Here is a 20,655-nt window from a genome sequence, read left to right on the forward strand (position 1 = left end):
AGATACAAAAGAATTTCATGCGAGGCGATGAAATGAGACATACACGTCTAATTTTCAACAATAAAACTGATTTCATTTTAGCGTTTGGAAGTAAAAGATTTTGTTTTTGATAAATTTTACTACTCTCAATATCCATCAAACTTATGTGAGTTATTTTATCAGAACAGTATGAATAGTACGAGTGTTCTTTAGATTCTGGTACATATCACTTAGTAGAGACATCAAAAGTTTTTGGAAATGTTTCAGCATATTTTCGTAGTAACTTAAATGAATATCGGTTGAAATGATTTGAACTTGCATTATTAGCAATCAGTTCCTTTCCACCGTTTATTTTCTCTGCAGTTTTTAATAAGACAACAATCTGAATTCATTTAAAAGAACAGAAATATGAGGATAATAGCAACTGGATCGGATTCCATTCAGCTCATACTAAATTCGAAATTTTCGATACATCGATCATCGATCCTCTTTATTTTTAAAGTTTGAACTAATTTTTAAAAGTTTGACTTTCTGATTCTCACACACAAACACTGTGGATGCTTTTATTACCCTTTTTATTTTTTTTAATAACTTTAGTCTTAGGTAGAAAGCTACTCTTAACACTCTGATAAGAAATCGAAGCGGTAGAGTTGCATTTATGGAAAATGCATAAATTAGACAAAATCACTTTAACTAACTAATTAAATTAAATAAATTATTAACTGAACTAATCTAAGATATAATCACTCAAAAAAATTCCTTTTGATAATGTTTCCAATGAAATTTTAGTTAAAAAGTTTAGAAGTTCAAAAATATTTCTATTTATACTTATAATTTTTTAATTTAACAAATAACAAATAATTTGTTTTTGTTTTTTCGATCAACAAGTGTTTTTCCTTCAATTACTTAATACTCACATTTTTCATTGCTATCTTTTGCAATCAGTTTTTGAATCCAAGGATGCTTCAAGATGTCCGTTAGCAGTAAACGTTTCACGAGATTCTTTTGAAGAAGGCGTGATATAAGATCTTTTGCACCATTTGGTACACTACCCAGTATTGTAAAATATCTACAATTGCTTGGAACTCTTTCCTTCCAGCACTGAAAACTTATAATGATTTAACTTACAATATTATTTGAGTAAAATATTACTATCCAGCACCTATTCCACATGCTGATGAGCCTCACTATATTTGAAGAATGTATAAATTAGCATGTTAATAGATAAATCGATCAGCTGATTAATTCCATGAAACTTGTATATGCAACTTTGCCGAGCTTATCAATCATATGACACGTGTTGAGACTAATTTAAGGCCAGATATGTTAATAAATAAGCATTTCTTGCATAAAAGTTAAAGAATTAAGTGGATTTCGATAATTTATTTGTATTCCACTTTGTTTTCTTTCTAAGCTATACGGATAAACTACACTGTTATGGTACCAAAATATCAGGTTGCTTGGAAGGTAGCTTTCATCCCCAACACGCAAAAACTAATTGGAAGAAGTCAGTAGATTTTTCTCTTGTTGAATATTTTCACAGGGTTTAGCTTGATTATTCTGTCATTCAATTACTTGCTAAATTTTGGTGCTATCGCAGAAGGTTTGCTTAGTATGATTCATTTCATTATTTGCTATCTAACACTCTCTTAATTTATTTTCATAAAATCAAACAAAAATAATGGAACTGATAATGGCATTGAAAAACTCAACTGATAAAAAGATTTTATTTGAGATGAGTTCAATAACCAGACAATGACTGAGCATGTATCATAGGTTTTTTTCGATGATAACTTAAAGTCATTATTAACTCAGCGGCACATCTTTGTGCAAATGGGGTGATCCTATCTAGAAGAAAAAAAATTAATCTTTGCTCTGTATAATCTTCAAGGTTATGAAACCACCTAGTTTCTTCACTTTGAATACTGAAATGTCGGTGTATTAAATTAATGGTCGTTTTTTATGAAGGTGATACTAATTATCACGCATCACTTTGTCAAATTTCAGTAGTTCAAAGACGAAAACGGTTGTAGAGATAAAAGCGCTTGACAAAAACAATATCTAAATTCAAGAATTTCTCACTTTATTTTCATGCAGTTTCTGAGGTTAACTTTGTTGTTTTCAATGGTTTTTTGTGAAACTGAGACAAAAGAACTAGGAAAATATTATTCAGAAATACGGTTTCATATTCGACGTGTGCGTCAGTATCAGAAGATTTGGTTCATTTAATTGCTGTTAGCATAAAATATGTCATTGTAGATAGTAGTGAATTAAATTAAAACAATATATCATTAAATCACTGAGGTACATAAAGGTAACAAGTAAGGTAAATGATATATGTCAACGAACAAATTACGGGAACATATAACACCTTAAATAACAATAGATGAAAGCCAACAAAAACATCGCATCCAAGTTTATTAGTGCATTGGAAATTCCGATGTGGACAGTTTATAAACTAAAAGCCCTTTATTTAGAATTTTTGATAAGCAGGTTAAATTATATCGGATTGTTGGCCTATTTACAGGATGAAGTTAAATAGAAATACCAAATTTTTGAATTAATAATATTTTAAGCATATTGAGATTCTGGATTGTGGATCTAATTCTGGCATTTACGCCAATTGACTTCTGCGCATCTTCAAAAATGCTTTGGTTTTCTTTTCATAGTCACTTTTTGTTGGTGATAAGTTGTACTCGGTTCCAGCAATACCTGCGGTAACAGCTACGGGAGTGTCCGATTGTTGTGGCCCAAACATATACTGTCCCGTACCAGGAACTGGTAGCTGCGGAGGTAGTGCGCCAAATTTATTCTCATTCTGTCCACTCTGTTGTGGAAGACTGTATGCGGATGAATAATCACCGAAGTTGCCATTTCCAACGCCATACGGACCGGTTGCATAACCACTAGAAACACCGGCAGCCGGTTGTTCAAGTTGATTTACGTTGAAACCATAAGCTCCCACATTTTGATACTATAAAAATTGCATTTAATACGAAATACGTTGCAACTATTATTATTCCAATTTAATACAGTGTAACTATTATTATCTCAATTTAATATATAATTATATTTAATTATTATTAAAAAATCATTATTATCAAATCTACTACTTTATATTCTAACAACGTTTCTATTATTAATGCTCACCCAGTAAAAGTACAAAATGACAAAATAACATTGCTATGAAGAACACCAGGAGTTACTTATGCTAAAATCATGATTGCTTCTTTTTACCCATTTTTATTACCACCACCATCTCCAATCTAACTAATAGTAAATAACAGTATCAAAAAACTGTTTTCAATATGTCACATTATTTTCGGAATAAAATACAAATGGAAAAGACTGGCGATGTCTGCGATGTGACCCAACCGAAGCTCCAGGATGCAGTAGGCTAAATATGATTTTATAAGTATCTGTTTCGCAAATTGGACAGCAGCTATTTTTTGTAAATTACCTCACTCCAAGCAATTATGACTATCATCTAATTAATAATAAAATTTTTATTTTCTGCTGCGCAAGTTATATTAACTTTTCAATTCCTTCAGTAACAAAAATTAAAAAAATGAAAACTTTTAAAGAATTAAAAACTCACTGATGATTGTTGTTGACTTGAAGTGCTTGGTAGTGTTTTATATGAGTACGGTTGTTGAAAGTAACCATTTCCGACCATTTGCTGTCGTATGTTACTGCTATCAGGTGTCGCATAAGCACCACCAATAGGATATGCAGATTGTGGAGGTGGCAGGGACGGCAATTGCGGGTGCAAAGGGAATCCACAAGGGCATTCACAGGTAGGTAATTTAGGAAAACATGGTGCCCTAAATTGCAAAATATTAATCACAACAATTGAGCAATCATTGAGCATTTCTGAGAATTACTTTTTTCTCCGGTCACAATTATTTTTCAAATCAAAATTGATTCAAAAATTCATTTTTTTCCAAATCCTTATAACATGCTACAAAAAAAGTTAATTCGAGCATTCGGATAAAGGTACTTACAAATTTAATAGCTTTCCAGAGAGAGAAAGAAGAAGAAAGATAAACGCAATAGCTTTCACTATTTTAAATCTGTTAAAATTCCAACAAACTTTGGGAAGTATCTATTTCTAAGTTTTATCATTGTAGAAAAAGTAACGAGTAGTAAACAAATGATAGTGTCGAAAAAATGAAAGAAAAAAAGAAACTAACATGCAACATCCAAATGCATTTGGGCCTCCAGCTAATGCATGACCATTGGAATTTGGAAGGATTATTATCATACATATGATAGTAGCTAAAGCCAAAGAAGTTGAACAGAACCACATGGTTTAAATGAAAAGAAGATAATCGAAAATGATGACAATGGTTAAAGAAGCTGACCAAAAGTTGATCGTTTTTTCTTAACTAACTATTTTATATAAATTTACGATTGCATTTGAAATATAAAACTGGATTGCAGGCGAGTAGTAGGCCAAGGTCATCGGAGGGTCCGTCCATATTTCCTTTTTGATTTCTTTTTGCTTTTCTGCTCCTACTGCTAGCAAAAAAAAAAAAAAAAAGGGAATTATAAAACTTTATTATCACAAAAATTAAAATCCTAAATGTATGTACTGGAAATGCAAGAAATTTTCCAAAAAGTATGCGCTCGTCTTGGATGATTAATTAATTACTTACACAAAGACTTAAAAATAAGTTTAGAAGCCATTAAAGAATTCTGTTTTCCTTCTCCTTGAAAATAGACCATTATTTATTTGTAATGATTCCTGATAATTTTGATGTTTGTGACACTTTTAAAACTTGATGCAAACGATATAAAAATATTATTTCTTATTTTCCGGCTTTTTATTAATTAGAGGAATTCAAAGTTGTAATTTCAGACAATTTCTTTCTGAATAGAGAACAGTATAGTTAAAAATAAGCAGTTATTCTAATTGAAGTCACACCAACCATCGCCTGTTACTAGTTTCAAAAAAAAAAAATCAATTCATTACTTTTTTTTTTCAAAACTCAAAATACGAACTGCATTGAAATAAATGTGATAAATAGATTTATCACTGAGGTGATGTACTTTCTGATATGGAAAAAGAAAAACAACAAACGAACTTGAAAAAAAATGCTTGCCGAATTTTCAAAGAATTTGTTACTAAAAACCATTTTTGATTTGAAGTATTTGATTTGTTATTTATCCTAGCATTGAATTTCGGGTACTATAATTAGAATGTATGCCTTTACGGTTTCCATATCGAAGCTATGAGAACCAATTTCCAGCTTCAACTTTATAACTTCATTTAAACTCTGCCTATTACTCTTTATCCAGTTCAGTTTTCTCATCCTTACCTTGGTAACTGTTGTGAAATGATTGAATAATAAACAGCTGGAAGAATAAAATCATATTTTTTCCTTACAATACTTTGATATCATCCAGTAAATTTGAAGTATATCTATGCTTCAAAACTACGATTTCAAAATGACAGTATAATATTTCAATTAAGATTTGATGAAAACAGATGAAAAGTACTATGTTCCATATTCTCTGAAACAAAAACTCCATGAACATTAGCAATAATTTTTTCCATTGTTAATGATTTTCTTGTTAATGATGATTACAACTCTTTTCATCTTATAATTTGTTTATGAAATAATATCAAAATTTGAAGTGGTCTTTGTTCTCAGTAATTCATGTCAGCAAGCAAAAGAAAATCGGAAATCATTCTTTAGCTTTATTTTCAAATTTTTTCTCACTAAAAAATGAATTTAAATTAATGCCTCAAACAAAGTACAAAACTCAAAAAAACAGTTTACTTTTTTAAACCACAATGGAAATATGTTTGTAGCTACACGATTACTAAACAAAACATTGGATGCTCCCATATATTGAAAGTATTGAAGGTGCCGGGAGGTAAAGTATCAAAGGTGTCGGAGAAAAATTGACAAGCCATCATATGAGTTCTTTTTCTTTCTTCACGTTATTTCAGTATCATTTTTATTCTACATTTAGTTAAAGGTATGTTTAGAAATAACAAAGCAGTCAAAATAAAGCATGTTCCGACATTTTATTAATAATGATTGATAAAAGCCATAAATTAGACCCATCTGAATTAAAATTAACTTGAACAAATTAAACAACATTATGAATTACTTGTTTTTTTTAAAAAAAACAACTTCCCGAATTCCGCACTTTGAAATTACAATACGTGGAAATATATTAGTATCTTGAATTAAAAATGTAAAAAATAAAAGACTTAAATTCAAAACTAATTTTATGCCATTTGAAATATTTGGAACTGAATGACCTTCCACGAATATGTCTCCTTCCTCTGCTACTCTATGAGAGTGTTATCAATTATATCATTTCTTCCTTGAATTATATTAATGACTGTTAAATCTTGACTGTTTACTATTTACTTCTGCTAATATTTACTTACAAAATTCCACTACTTTTCTTGCTCATTACATAACAAACTTGCTAAACTCTTTCGCACAAATTCCGGAAACTGTCGGCTTACAATACTTGGCGACTATATAGCTATGCTTTCGATTCATATCACAGAATCCATCGAACTTGAAAATTTCAGTTATTGTGTAAAGTTCAACTGTAATTAGTTTTCAAAGCCGAACGTCTTTTTTCTTACAACGTGGAATCAAGTACTGTAATGTTTTTATTAAGTGGAATTAAGTACTACCACTAGAAAATGCTTTCAATCATATACTCCCATTTTTCCTTACAAATACCTGTAAACCTGTTTTAAAAAGATGTTCCTTGAAACAACATTTAAAATTACTTTATGAAAATATTTAGGTTTTTCTCCAAATGTTGATATTTTTCATAAATGTCCTGTGCATTAAAATTTTAATGTGTATCTTGTAAAGTACTGAAGGAATGTCCTTATATGGAATTAATTGCGACAGGAATTAAAATAACTAGTAAGTACCAAAATTTGTTAATGCAGGGATTTGGGGTTTGTTGCACTGATATGTTTATTTCAAAAATTCAACCTTTTCCGAATTTTAATTTAACGGATGTGTCTTTTCAGAAAGTCAGCAGTATCTAACAGTGATATAATGAATCTTATTCCTGCTCTGTTTCTGATACTGATGCTGCCATTTATTGTGAATTCGTATTATTTTTATCCTTTTTACGGATATTATTATCCTGTTTATCCTGTTTATTTTTCTTTCGGATTCTATTCTCCTATGTTCAATAGGCAAGTTCATTCCTTTTTAATTTTCAATAAAAATTTGCATCTAAATTAACTGAGTTTTATTTGAATACTTTATTTCATCTATTTCCTTCATTCGAAAATATGAAGTTAATTTATGATAAACAAAATATGAAATTGATTTATGATAAATTTACTTTCACAAAAAGTATGAAAATGTTTTATGATAAACCTGAATTGATGATCTAACAGATAGCATTTTCCGATTGGTTTTCTTTCACTGTGCTTATCTTTTTGATTTATGATATAAAATTGTGCTGAAAGAACCAATAGGTTCTTCTTCTCACCAAATCACAAAAGGAACCAATTTTTGTGGTTTGTCACCATTCCTTCAACTGAGAGACTTGACCGCTGGTCGCCTAAGTGCTCCATGGCCAAAGATACCAAAAACCACAAATTGAATTATCGGCAGGAGCACTACCAATCTTTGCTTCACCAAGGAATCTACGCCTCTCAATTTTGATGAGTACTGTAAGCTTTGTCACTGATATCATCGAGGGAAGCATCAGGTTCATCAAGCACTTTACCTCTTCCTTCCTTTCCTCTATTAGAGGAAAGGTGTCTACATTAATCTATGATTAGAAAGAATGATTAACATTAGCTTCTTGTAGCACTGAAAAAGTTTCAAGTAAATTTCAAGGAGTTTTATCGTCTTGATATTAAAGCACCAAAATTTAAATTGTAATGAAAGTGAGTCATAAATAACAAATATAAGCCCCATACAAAACCAATTGCTCGATTAATTCCATCGATAAAAATATAATAATCGAAGGAATCAATTTCCATAAAATAATTGAAGCTAATTCTATTCACAAAAATTATGATAATAAAACTAATCTTATTTACCCAACATCTATAAAGAAAATAAAACTTTGAGTGCTCTTTCTCTTTGATCGAGCCACCAAAATGATTATAGATCAAGGATCAAGTGTATCTCATGAATGAATCTTGCAATGTCTTTAAGTCACACACACACACTCACGCACGCACACGTCATATGCTTCGTTTTACGTTGCCCTAAGAAAACGGTATACCGATGTGCGCCCCACGATCTAATTTTTCTGTTCTTCTACCAAATTCATTCGAGCAAATCTATTTAGACTGGTTGGGCATAATTTCTGCTCCCTTCTTTTATCACTGGTATCGTCATTAAAATTGTGTTCTTGGAATTCTAATTCCTGAGTATGTTGTTGTATTAATGTTAATAAAACAATTACCCAAGTTTGAGATACCAAAAAAAAAGAACCAGAGAGGCAGAATTAGCCCTTCCACTTTTTGTTGATATCAGAAATTGTCGACAAAGACTATTAGGTAATAATTCGGTCTAATGCACACCTCATCATCCAGTTATCAATTTTCAGAATGTCAACCGGATTTCAACGTGGTGCTGAAATAGGTGCTGCTATTGGTGGTCTGATAGGAAGTTTCACAGGAAAGTAATACTAATAAAAAGACCAGTTCTAGAAAACTTCAATTATGATTTTCGCTCTATTCGTTTAATACCGAATAAAATGTACTAATTGACAAGTCATTTCTTCTATATTCCTCGGACACCGAATACAAATTCAACTTGATCGAATTATATGAACTCTTCAGAACATCATCAGCTCCATATTGAGTCCCATCTGAACAATCCCTTCCATACTATCATCAAAACTAAATAAGGACTTTTGTGCAATCCACCAAAATCATTGAATTCAGTATTTCTTTAGAAAAACCCATCTCACTGTAACTTTCTGGTTGTGCAGGTAAAAACGATTGGAATGAGTTATCAGAAATGATTAAATAAGAACACGATAAAAGCAATGAGTAATGGGCTATTCACAACTTTATGATAAAGTCAAACGCATGCCCAAATATGGTAAGTATATTAAGAATATTAATTTCCATAAATAATTTCACCACTACCCATTTTAATCGTCTTTATATGCATATCACAACTGCTGCAATAAGAATATCAGTGCAAACCTTAAGCTTCGCTATTTTTTTTTTCAATAATATATATATGCACTTTATACATCTCACCTAGCATTTCTTCTTTTCTTAAAAAACTAACAATACATCTCGAATGCAAGCTTCCCAAACAGCAAACATGACTATTATGCAAATGTCTCCGCTAGTTCATATTGAAAAACAGATGAAATTTATTGATATCAAAAAGCGCAAATTAGAATAAAGTTATTATCAAAGCTTTAACAATGATGGAAATTTGTTTTTTTACCACTTCTTTTCTCATCGAATAGGAAATGTCAATATAAAGAGGTGTTTGATAACCATAAAGATCCTACTTCGATTAATATAACGGTAATAATGCACAAACAAAAGCACAACATCAAGCTTCTTATAAGTACAAAGCTTCCGGAGCTCCTTCGTTCTTGCGGTAAAGCACATTTTCTTTTGATTTCTTAAAATCGTCCATCGTTACTCGCATACGGCGTTCACGTAATGCAAGTAAACCTGCCTCTGTACACATCGCCTGAATTTTTTTTTTGGATATTCAGCTTTAACTTCCAACAAGTAGAAAATCAAAAAAAAAAAACTTAAATTTCAATTTTTTAATATTTTCAGTTCCTACCTCTATTTTGAAGGATCGATACTAAAATGAATGATCTTTTATCACATTTGTAAAATCCAGTTTAAAAATATAGATATTTTTTTTGAATTCAAAAATACATATTTTTTTTTATTTTCGAATTCACTGAGGCATCCATATGAAGAAAAAAGGACAGTTTTACAATAAAGACTTCGGTTGTTATTCACGGCAATATTGCTTCATCCATAAAATAAGAAGAAAGTACAACAGTAAAGCCCGACCTTAATATCTGCACCACTAAGCTCATCCTTGGCCGCAATGAATTCATCAAGATCAACGTCGTTAGCCAACGTCATTCGTGATGTATGGATTTGAAAAATGCGACGCTTGGTCTTTTCATCTGGCAATGGAAATTCGATTTTACGGTCGATACGACCTGGCCTAATCAAAGCAGGATCTAGTGAGTCGATGCGATTTGTCGCCATCAGCACCTAAAATCAATCTCTTTCTCCACCTTTTATAAACATTTCTTTTTATACAACGATCTCGAAATATGCATATGAAGTCCTTTAAAAAGAAGCCTTACGACTTAAGAAAAAAATTACTTTAACGTCACCACGCGAATCAAAACCATCTAGCTGATTAAGTAATTCAAGCATAGTACGCTGGATTTCACGTTCACCTCCAGAATTAGAATCATATCTCTTTGTGCCAACAGCATCAATTTCATCGATAAATACAATTGACTGAAAGTTACTTTTTACAGTTATGGTGGTAATAAAAGCAAAAACACTATTAAACAATGAAATAATGACATAAGAGATGAAAATGATGCAACGGAAAATGTTTACAGGAGCATGTTCTTCTGCAACTCGGAAAAGTTCGCGCACCATTTTAGGCCCATCACCTAAATACTTCTGGATAAGCTCCGAACCAACAACACGCAAAAATGTAGCAGATGTTTGATTAGCAACTGCTTTGGCTAATAGCGTTTTACCCGTACCAGGACATCCATAAAGTATAACACCTAAAAGAACAAAATAATTGAATTCCCGGAACATAAAAAGAAGTGTTCAGAAATTTCCTACAGCAGAATCGCAGAATTAAAAATTATGCTATAGTAAATGTGATGAACTTTCAGTGATTTTTGAATATGTTACAACAGAGTTCCATCATTTTCATTAAAAACAAAGAATAGTTCGCAGGTTAATAAGATATAAGATAGTAAACAAACTGTTTCTTCATAGCAGACTATCAAAAAATAATCAGAGTCATTAAGAAAAATACGAGATATTTCTCAAAAGAAGAAAAAAAAAAAACAATGAAAATTTTAAGCCGACACTTTAACCTGCGAACCTTTCGGCGGCTTAATGCCCATTTCTTCATAATATTCAGGATGAGTTAAGGGCAATTCCACAGATTCCTTGATCTCTTGTATTTGCTGGTCCAGTCCACCAACATCTGCATATGTTTCCTGTAATGAAAAGTCTTAGGTATAAATGAAATCCTAAAAGCGTTTTATCTCACCATATAAAGCGAAGGTCCCGTCCAATACTTTTCTGCTAAACAGATTCCATCTTAGTTAACAGCAAAGTACTCCTAATAAAAAAATAGCTCTCCATCAAAATTTCTCTTTTTACCTGTGGAGCTTTCTCTAACTTCATCACAGAAACCATTGGATCTGTGTCATCAGCCAAAACTCCAATCACAGCATGAGTTTTATGATTCAACAACACGGCACAACCAGGTTCCAGTTGTTCCTTATCGACAAAAGAAAGAATGTTCACGTAATGCTCGCTCCCCACATTCTGGAATATGGATTAGAGCACGCAGAAATTACAATAATATGGCTAATGACAGTCATCATAAGTATGGATATGTACCGTGGAAACGATTGCATGCTGATCATCGATGATTTCTTCCAAATTGCCAACAGCCATTGGAGTTCCACGAAGATCATTCACTTTACTACGTTCTTCCTGAAATAGCTTTCCTTGAATTATTAAATAACAATAAAAATTGTTATTTCTTCCCGGTTTTCAACAAAAATCACGGAAAAACTAGAATTACCTCTTGTCTCTCTTCTTGTGGTTTTAAGCGTTCCTGATTTCGAATAAATTCTTGCTCCATCAGTAGGTAATCCTTGATTCGCTCATACTTCAACAGTTTCAAACGACAACGAGTATGAGGCGTTACTTAAAATGGGATAATACTGTAATGCTTGTAAATAACATTTTGTTGTAAACCATGCCTTATAAACCGTTCCACATAATTGAGTTTAAGAATAATAACCAATGAAGCATTTACCCGTAGGTAGTTTCGTAGCAGCATCTGGTCCCTTCCCCTTCTTCTTACGTTTTCCTATTCGTGTTGGGATTGGTGCCTCGTATTTTCGTTTCTTTTCCTTTAAAGATATTAAACGGCAAATCTTAAAAGCGCATTCACAGAATATGTAAGCTAGTCAATCAAAGCTGTAATCTTTCTCTTGATGTATAGCATTCAAATAAAAAAAAACGAAAAACCTTATCTGCATCTCCACCTCCTCGATCCTCACGTTTCCCACCGAAACCAGACTGTTGCTGTCCCATCTCTGAATGAATTTTGGTCAAAACGTATCTGGCTACAATGATGTTATTAGCTTTAAATCTATCATAATTATGCCACACAGTTTTCTCATAATCTTAACAACAACTACTATGTCTAACTCGTTACTTCTACCATTCTAATTCTTTAGAATTGTACTCAATGTTCTCATTGAGCAAACTTAGTCAGTTGGTAAAAAATAGACTACAAGGACAAGCTATAAAAGTTGTTCATTTTCTTACAGTTCTTACAGTCATTCTAAAGTAGAGTTAATATTACAATTATAACTAATTAATCTATGACCAATCGTGGTCCCTCACAATTCTTGCCGAATCATCTAGTCCTTTATCATGTCGCAATCGCCTTAAAAACCATTCCCGAAAATTTTTCAAGTAAACCACGAGAAATAATCATGTCCTTGCATAAGACTAGAGCGTTGTGAAACACATAAATCCTACGGCCTCGTTTATCCGGATCCGGTCCATATTTAATAACTACTCTTAGAAGTGAATTAGAAGACGAGAATCAATATAAGAGAAAAATGTCTTTAACCCTTTACGACACTAAACCACTACACTATTCATTCCCTATTCTCGTGTCTCTTTTACGTGTTTCTGTAATCACCACATCCCTCTTCTCTTGTTCATTGTCGCTAGCATGATCAATTAGCACTAAATATTTGCTCGCAAAAGCAATGTGACATGAATGTTTGCGTAAATGTTAACACAATTCACGCAAATGACAAAATCATATACCAAATTACACATCGAAAGTTTTCTTACCTGTCTTATAACTTACTGTGTTGCATTTCGGATATTTTTTTTTTGAACAACAAATTAAATATTGGATAAAATTAAATAAACAACAAATCAAATATTAGTCAAGAATTGAATATTACAACATTTGTACTTATTTATTATCAGTAATTATTAAATATTAATCAATAAATTAAATATCATGTCAATTTTATTTTTTTACTATCAGTAAATTCTTGCAATAATTATACATAACAAAGACTATAAAACGACTGCTCAGTTAATTGACACCTTCTTCTATCTGTTATAAATGAATATTAATTATTAATTATGCATAGAAAAAAACTAATAAGCAAAAAGTTAGTTTACATATTATAAAATGTCCTTTGCGTTCCTTTTTCTTCTATTTCCACTGATTGAAAAATAGTGGTAAAAGGCAAATATTGTGAAATAGAACACTGTAAAATACAAAAAATCAAACAATCTTTCTAAAGCTAAAAAATTGATTTGTCACAAAATTATTACCAATAATTATTTCTCGCAAATAAAATTTTCGTAATTAATCTAGTACAATCGATCATTCATCAACAACGTCGGACATGGCAAAGACTAATCTTCTCTCTTTCTAAATAAACCACACCCATGCTAACAAAACCGCTACTAAAAAAGTGTAACTTGTACCAATTATAAAAAGGTAAAATTATTGAAATAAACTTATTTCGGATATCACAAACAATTCGAACTTTATTTTATAAAGCTCGAACTATTCTCCAAAAGTGATTTGCTTCTATAAATAAATGACTTATATACAAAGCAAGTTCTCCACACATTCTATTGCTTTACATATAACCGTCGACTTTCCTCCAACTTAAATAAAGTCATTCATTCAACAATCCTTATTCATACTGATATGATCGCATTTCTTTTCTTTACAAAAAAGATGGAATTTATCTCAAAGCAGCTAGAGTGAGAGTATGTGACGAATTACTCCACAAAAAGATATACGAATATTTTGGAGAAGACATCTGACTCCTTCATATCTGTATTCAAATATCAATTAATCAAATATCTCCCTCGAAAAAACGACAGATATACGGGACGAAATTCTTTCGCAAAAATTAATAATTTGTACGAGAAGACATCTGACTCCTTCATATCAGTAAATTATAGCCACAGAATATTCATTTCTCGAAGTACATCATTACACTTCGAAATTTAACCAGCTAGCTACTACAGGAAGTCACTTTTTCTTGGTTAATACTATAAATCCAGAGAACTAATATTTTTTTGACTTAATTAAAACACTGCTAATGACTGGTAGAATTTGAGGAAAGTAGAGGGTGGCTGCTAAGGCAATTTCTATTCAGTGAAGCCAAAAGGACACTCAAAACTGTTTCTAGCAAACAATTATCTATTTTATCAGATAACTCTTCAAACTTGGTTCCAAAAAGGTATACGCAGCTACAAAGGGTAACCTTACAATGTGTAGGAAAATACAATTCCGATGAAATAGTAACCTAAAGCCATGCAGTGATACAAAACCCGCGAATGTTGAAATTACACTTCTAAAGGATGGAAAACTTAGCGAATATAGTCAAAAAATTTTGTTAAAATTATCGATCTCGCAACTGAAACTTATCACACAATGCAGAAGCGTGTAATCACAAATTCTAATGACTCCGAGGATTTCATTTGGCAATGAAAGAATCTGCATCGGAACCGATTATAAAGAAACCATAAAAAATCTTCCAGAGAATCATTTTACTTCAACTAGTTCCCAGCAGTCATAATAAAATTACTAAGCCTACAATTTGAAACAAATATCTGGAAGAAGTAAAAGAAATGAGGAACACTAGAACGAATTGAAGATACTGTATACGACAATGATATCTCTCCAATTCATTTTGAAAAAGGTCAGTAGCAATACCTGTTTGTCAACAGATCGTAAGCATCTCTTAATACTTTCAACCATTAAACATCCTATCACTTTTGATCATACATGATTAATGTTCCTTCCTTTTTTATTTTTCTTCTCCAAGAAGATAGTGAAAGTATGTCTTGCTTTGCTCCTTTCAAATTATCTTCTAAAAAAATTATTCCTAATTTTAAATGAGCTTAACTGGTACCAGACTTAAGCCTGTAACATATCTATTGACTAGGAATGGTCATAAGTTACCTTTGACTTGAGCTATATTTCCTAATTAAATTGGTTTTTTTTTTTTTTTTTTTAATTTCTCAGTCCATCTTTTAAAATGAAATTCTAGTCTTCCATTTTTCATAAGGAAAAGGATGAAAGACAGATAAAAGTGAGACACGAACTCTGACTGAGAAGCAAAAAAAAAAGATATTCCTATATTCCGTCAGACTTTAAGTGAGATGACGGTTAAACCACCATACGAAATGGAAGCTGTTAAAAATGGATGTACAATATGCAAATTGCAACTTCAAACGAAAAAATATACTTTAGAATGTGCTACACTGTGCGGTTTATTTTAACAACTGAGATAAGACACATTCCTTAAAATAAGACATTCATTTAGATCTTCCGACCCGCCTGACGCAAAAGATATTTCCGCAAACTTTCTTGACGATCTTTAAAACTCCTTTGGCGATTCTTCCCTCTCAGTTTATGCCTCACCATTTGGAAATTCTTCCGTTTCATCAGTTCCCTGTTTGTACGCCCAACGTGTGCTCCCTAAAATCCATGTAATAACTTTGATATGCTAGAAAACTCGGTACCTGAAGTCAATTAGCCTTGTTCATAGATAAATTCAAATTTTAAAAAGACCATTACCGCCTTTTTCGGCTTTCCAAACTGTTGACGTCCTTCTCGGCCTTTCTTTACTGTCTCCACACGTTCTTCTTTTGTTTCTTTTCTCAATTTTTTATGGAATTTTTCAATGTCTTTAAGCCGTGTTAAACCATTCTCTTCATTGTGCCTGCATAATGTATTTTCTTAACAGACTCATATCATTATAAATTTAGTCAAATTTAATTAGGATGAAGAAATTAAAAGATGAAATATAAGACAGAAATTTAACTTCTAAAATACAATGCAATTCACTAATTAAGTAAAAAAAAAAATCTAATTAAGTAAAAAATCGTACACACTAATTAAGTAAAAAAAAAAATCGAGAATTTCGAATATCAAAACTTCTCCCTTACGTTACTAAATATTTTAACCAGAGATGAAAGTTCTTCAAAATTCTCTAAGCATAAATGATAAAAAATTGCCTAGCGATGGTTTCTCCCAGTTCTTCTTCCAATTTTATGTCATCGTTTCTTCGCTTTCCATCATACCCTACTTGTTGTTTCAAACGGAAAGCATTGATTTTGCGGAAATCATTTTGAGTTAAGATTCGAGTTTCACATACCCGCCTTGCTTTCTTTTTTGTATCAGAAAATGTGATTTTCTGATCATTCTACAATGTTAATTTGATTAAGTTTACTTAGTAATTAATCATCGGATTCGGCAAAAAAATTTTACCTAAAATCTTGGGTAGAATAAAAAATAAAAGCAGTGCTTTCTTTACTACTTTTCGCTGATTTTACTGAAGTATTTCAAAGAAATTAGTATTATATTAAAAAATTATATTACCGATGGATACACATAAAAATCCGAATTACCGTTTCAAGAGACTCCTTATTCGGAGATCTTGCATTGTTTACGCAAATATCAGTTACTACTACGTGATTACCGCATGAATCCATATTTACATCTGAATCCAAAGAGTCATGTTCAACAAATTCAGTGTCAAAATCAGAATCAAAATCAGTATCGTCGCTTTCATCGTTCTGCACCTGATAATCATTTTAGACGCTATTACAACAAAATAATAGTTTTATGGCAAATAATTCCAATTATCTTGAGTTTTACCAATTGCATAAAGGATTTGTTGCACATTTAGTGTGCAATAAATCCTTTATCATATGCTCACAAAAAAGCAAAAACTGATTCAGAAAGGATTCACAGCGAATCAAAACTTTTAAGGAGTAAGTCTTAATTAAGATCAAAATCAAATCTCATTAAAAAAAATGAAATAAAGAATCGAAACATACCAGCTCCCTATCAATTGCATCAGCTTCCACTGGTAAACATTCTGCTCCTTCCACGAATTCTTTCGCATATTCAACACCGAATTCAGCTACTTTCAAATCTTTTAATTTTTGTGTTGGCCTGAAAATATTCCAAAGCACTACAAAGTTTGTCACAACAAAAAGTTAAAAACACACTGTCAAGTGTACCAACCTTCCCCGATCCTTCCTATGTAAAAGCTTCGGATTAACAGCGCGAAACAAAGTGATAATACCTCGTGCCGCCATGGACACATTCTTGTTTTTAAAGCGTTTGTACTGAAAAAATCGCTGATATACAAAAACAAAGAAGTAAAGCAACAATTTTACCCAAACAATAGCATTTTATACTTGAGCTATTTCAACAATAATGATTATTTCTTACAATTCATGACTCTTAGAGTTTTTGATTTCAGTCACATATAGGGAAGTTTCAGAAATATAAAAAACAAAAGGAAAGTGAATGCATACATCAGTCAAATCTCTAAGTAGATCCTCTGTTGCAGCAAATGGACAGTTTGCGAATATTTCACGTATAGTATTTAATCCAACTGTTACTGCCTCCGGTGTATTTCTGTCAGAAACAAAATTCTGGGCAATAACATACACCAGCTGTTCGATAATATCTGGTGGTACCAATTCATGACAAGCCTGTGCTACATATAGCAATATCCTGGTAATCTGAAAATAAATGTTTAAAGTATTTTGCATTATGGAAATTAAAAATTCCTATCTCCAAAAGTATTAACATTTAGCAAAGTACGGAGCAAATCACGATGCTTTGAAAACATCTGTTTATAAAAACATTTTCATGATAAAAAACGAACTTCTCTTTGTTTTGGCTGGAGAAAGCGATGCATGTAGGAATAAAACGATAATGCTTGCAATCTGTGAGTACCAATCAGTCGGGCACATAGCGCCATACACAGAAGACGCGTTTCGAATTTCTCATTCTTCCTGTTCTCCAATAACCCGAACAACCGCTCAGCAAATGTTTGAGGATCATAAATGTAACGAATTGCTAATAAATTGCAGAATTTTCCGGCATTCTCATTTTTGGATTTTTTGCCTTTGCTTAACAGTTTCTTAGCTTTCATATACCTTTCCTTCTTTTTACGAGTCTTTTTTGCAGCTTTATATGCAACGACAACCTGAAAACTATTTTTGGTGTCTAAATTCTTTGAATGGAAAATGTCCTTGAATAATATTTAAAAATCCAATGCATGTTCAAGTTATTCGGTAAAAATGCACTTACTTCTTTTAAAGTTTTTTGATCTTCTTCACTTGCACTTTCGTCGTCATCTGAATCGTTATCTTCCAATGAGCCAAGGAAAAACCTTATTGCTGCAATCTATAAATAGGATAAATGCACTGTTCAAAGTAATGAACTTAGGAGTTCAGACAGTTTTTGTACTTTTTATTTCTTGCTACGCACCAACCATTTGTTTTTGTCACCAAAATTGCTTAATTACACAGTCGAGCTTATGCTGTATTACTGAAGATTCAAGATGAGGTATGCAATACTCTAACAAAATATTATGATGACAGCCAAAAAAGTATTCTTTTTTATCTTCTGCCTAATTGGTTAGATTATTTTTATCATAAAACATGATTCAAATAAACCTGAATGCGTGAAATTTTGTGAAGACAACACTCTGCTAAAGCGTTCGCTGTTTTAGCATCTTTCAAAAAACCCTTTCGAAATCCATCGATAAGTACCTGGAAAGCATTTAAAACTAAATAATTTAAGTACGATTAAAGTAGAAGTTCTATATCCGAATAACAATTAAGAACAATTAAGAGAGAGTTGATACCAATTCAGCTGTGCGAACAACAATGGATCGAGAGTCCTTTAACTTCGTAAACAAAAAAGTTCGGACTTTAGATAGCATCTTTTGATCCCGATATTGTAGTGTAAGTTTTTTTATTAAAGCTTTTATTGACCCGCAGATAAACTTCCTGAAAGTCAAATAATACTGTTATTTCCCTTCCCTTAGCTGTATTCCCATTTCAAATGGTTGACACTTATTAACTCAGTCTTTTCATTACGTCCATGAAAACCGATTTCAGAAATGAGAATGTTCAAGTATTCATGCGTTCAAGCAAAGAATTACAAACTAACCTCAAATTTTTGTCTTCGCAAGGAACAAGAGTAAAAAACAAATCCATAACAGCCAACGGATCAACGATTCTGCGATTTCGTAGTATAACAAGAGCTTTACAAAATGCCACACGAATCTGAAGTTATTCTTTCTAGGAAATTTTATTGAACTTACTTATATGGTTTGTACAGAGTTTGAAAAAAAGGTAAAGGCAGAAATCTTTCCTCAGCATATCATATCATTTTCCTAATTTTTTTAAAAAAAGGACTTCTCTAAAGTTCTCTGAAAATCCACAAAATTACCTCTGGGTCAAGTCCTGTAAGTCGACTATTCAGAATCTCCATAATACTAGCTGCATATTCCGTACCCTCTTCTGCAAAATGGAACCTATATTGCTAAATTCGCAAAGATTTATAACATATCACCACTTTTATATAGCTTGTTTAGACAGAGATTCGTATTTCAGATAAATCTTTTAGACTAACTTGGATAGTGAGTACTAGCAGACGCCAAGAAATTAATCAATTCAAGCAGTGACTGCAGATCCGCATGATTTAAACTCGGTTGCAGTCTCAATAACTGTATTGTTTTAATATAGAAATTGTATTCCGCTAAGAATTCTTCTTTGTATGACTCTGGATCTTTATTTATCTGAAACAGAGTTTTACCATGTCATTCAACTCTCTCTTACGCTCAACACTTGTGTTTGATGTGACAGTATGGATTCATGATTTTTTATGTAGCATGTCATCTATTCTTTACAAACAAAAGGAAAATTCTGTCAACTAAGATATGACGGCATAGGATGATCAAATGTAGGCAGGTAGCCTTGTGTTCCAAATATTTTCATTTACAGTTACTTAAGAAGATATATCGGCAAATAAATAGATCACATCCTCCATGCTTTCATGTACGATTTAATGAAATATATTTTCTCATTTTCCATTTAAGCGTAAAATATGGTACTGAATTTCATTACCATGTCATACAATAACAAGAAAAGCTTCAAACAAGGAAAATCGGTACCAATTCCTGCAATAATCCAAGGTTTGTTTCCAAATGAGTAGCCATTACTCCTGAAATTATGACACGTCAACATCAAATGTAAATCAATTTAGCAGAATTAAAATCAATTCCAACCGTATATATTGATCCAGTACCAACCATTTACCTATGTATGCCAAAGGAATTGATGCATTTGTCCCTTCATCCGCCCTGCCTGTCGCACAAGAAACGCAAATGGAAAATAGCAGGCCGAGGGGTACTTCACAGCTAATCAGTAAAAGGTTAAAGATTACTTGGTGGTTAACTGTCAGCGAATCGTCGACGAGCATTCCACTGGAAGTGTGTATGTGTGTGTTGTGTGTCACAAAGTGGTGCTGGAAATGCTTAGTATGGAGGAATTACTAACGGAACAGGGTGGGA

At 32.0% G+C, this 20,655-nt stretch overlaps 4 protein-coding genes across 8 annotated transcripts; 1 reads left to right on the plus strand and 3 right to left on the minus strand.

Moving 5' to 3' along the window:
- Window positions 1-2,593: 2,593 nt before the first annotated feature.
- Window positions 2,594-4,288, minus strand: Bm9995 (Uncharacterized protein; the record flags this gene model as incomplete). Of its 2 annotated transcripts, XM_001901939.2 has the most annotated exons (3): window positions 2,594-2,953; window positions 3,578-3,803; window positions 4,173-4,288. In XM_001901939.2, 3 exons carry the CDS (start codon window positions 4,286-4,288, stop codon window positions 2,594-2,596), a joined length of 702 nt encoding a protein of 233 aa, XP_001901974.2. The 2 variants fall into 2 exon arrangements, with proteins under 2 accessions (XP_001901974.2, XP_042937680.1); XM_043081746.1 differs by lacking the exon at window positions 4,173-4,288 and having other exon boundaries at window positions 3,578-3,850.
- Window positions 4,289-7,025: 2,737 nt separating this feature from the next.
- Bm490 (Uncharacterized protein) lies at window positions 7,026-8,623 on the plus strand (the record flags this gene model as incomplete). Its single annotated transcript, XM_001901938.2, has 2 exons — window positions 7,026-7,168; window positions 8,545-8,623. The coding sequence occupies 2 exons, from the start codon at window positions 7,026-7,028 to the stop codon at window positions 8,621-8,623; spliced, it is 222 nt and encodes a 73-aa protein (XP_001901973.1).
- Window positions 8,624-9,524: 901 nt separating this feature from the next.
- On the minus strand, window positions 9,525-12,304 carry Bma-rpt-2 (Uncharacterized protein; the record flags this gene model as incomplete). The annotated part of the gene is made up of 10 exons (XM_043081747.1): window positions 9,525-9,659; window positions 9,998-10,207; window positions 10,322-10,462; window positions 10,568-10,743; window positions 11,073-11,190; window positions 11,357-11,524; window positions 11,600-11,695; window positions 11,787-11,911; window positions 12,024-12,120; window positions 12,239-12,304. The coding sequence occupies 10 exons, from the start codon at window positions 12,302-12,304 to the stop codon at window positions 9,525-9,527; spliced, it is 1,332 nt and encodes a 443-aa protein (XP_042937681.1).
- Window positions 12,305-15,590: 3,286 nt separating this feature from the next.
- Window positions 15,591-20,564, minus strand: Bma-pro-3 (Uncharacterized protein; the record flags this gene model as incomplete). Of its 4 annotated transcripts, none has more annotated exons than XM_043081748.1 (16): window positions 15,591-15,749; window positions 15,849-15,993; window positions 16,289-16,476; window positions 16,682-16,849; window positions 17,114-17,231; window positions 17,304-17,407; window positions 17,600-17,809; window positions 17,956-18,279; window positions 18,384-18,479; window positions 18,752-18,847; window positions 18,943-19,087; window positions 19,251-19,366; window positions 19,533-19,603; window positions 19,716-19,881; window positions 20,257-20,306; window positions 20,402-20,564. In XM_043081748.1, the coding sequence occupies 16 exons, from the start codon at window positions 20,562-20,564 to the stop codon at window positions 15,591-15,593; spliced, it is 2,319 nt and encodes a 772-aa protein (XP_042937682.1). The 4 variants fall into 4 exon arrangements, with proteins under 4 accessions (XP_042937682.1, XP_042937683.1, XP_042937684.1 ...); XM_043081749.1 differs by having other exon boundaries at window positions 16,682-16,855; XM_043081750.1 differs by lacking the exon at window positions 20,402-20,564 and having other exon boundaries at window positions 20,257-20,301.
- Window positions 20,565-20,655: the final 91 nt, after the last annotated feature.

This window comes from Brugia malayi, assembly GCF_000002995.4.
Source record: "Brugia malayi strain FR3 genome assembly, contig: Bm_v4_Chr4_scaffold_001, whole genome shotgun sequence".
In the NCBI taxonomy this organism is placed as follows: domain Eukaryota; kingdom Metazoa; phylum Nematoda; class Chromadorea; order Rhabditida; family Onchocercidae; genus Brugia; species Brugia malayi.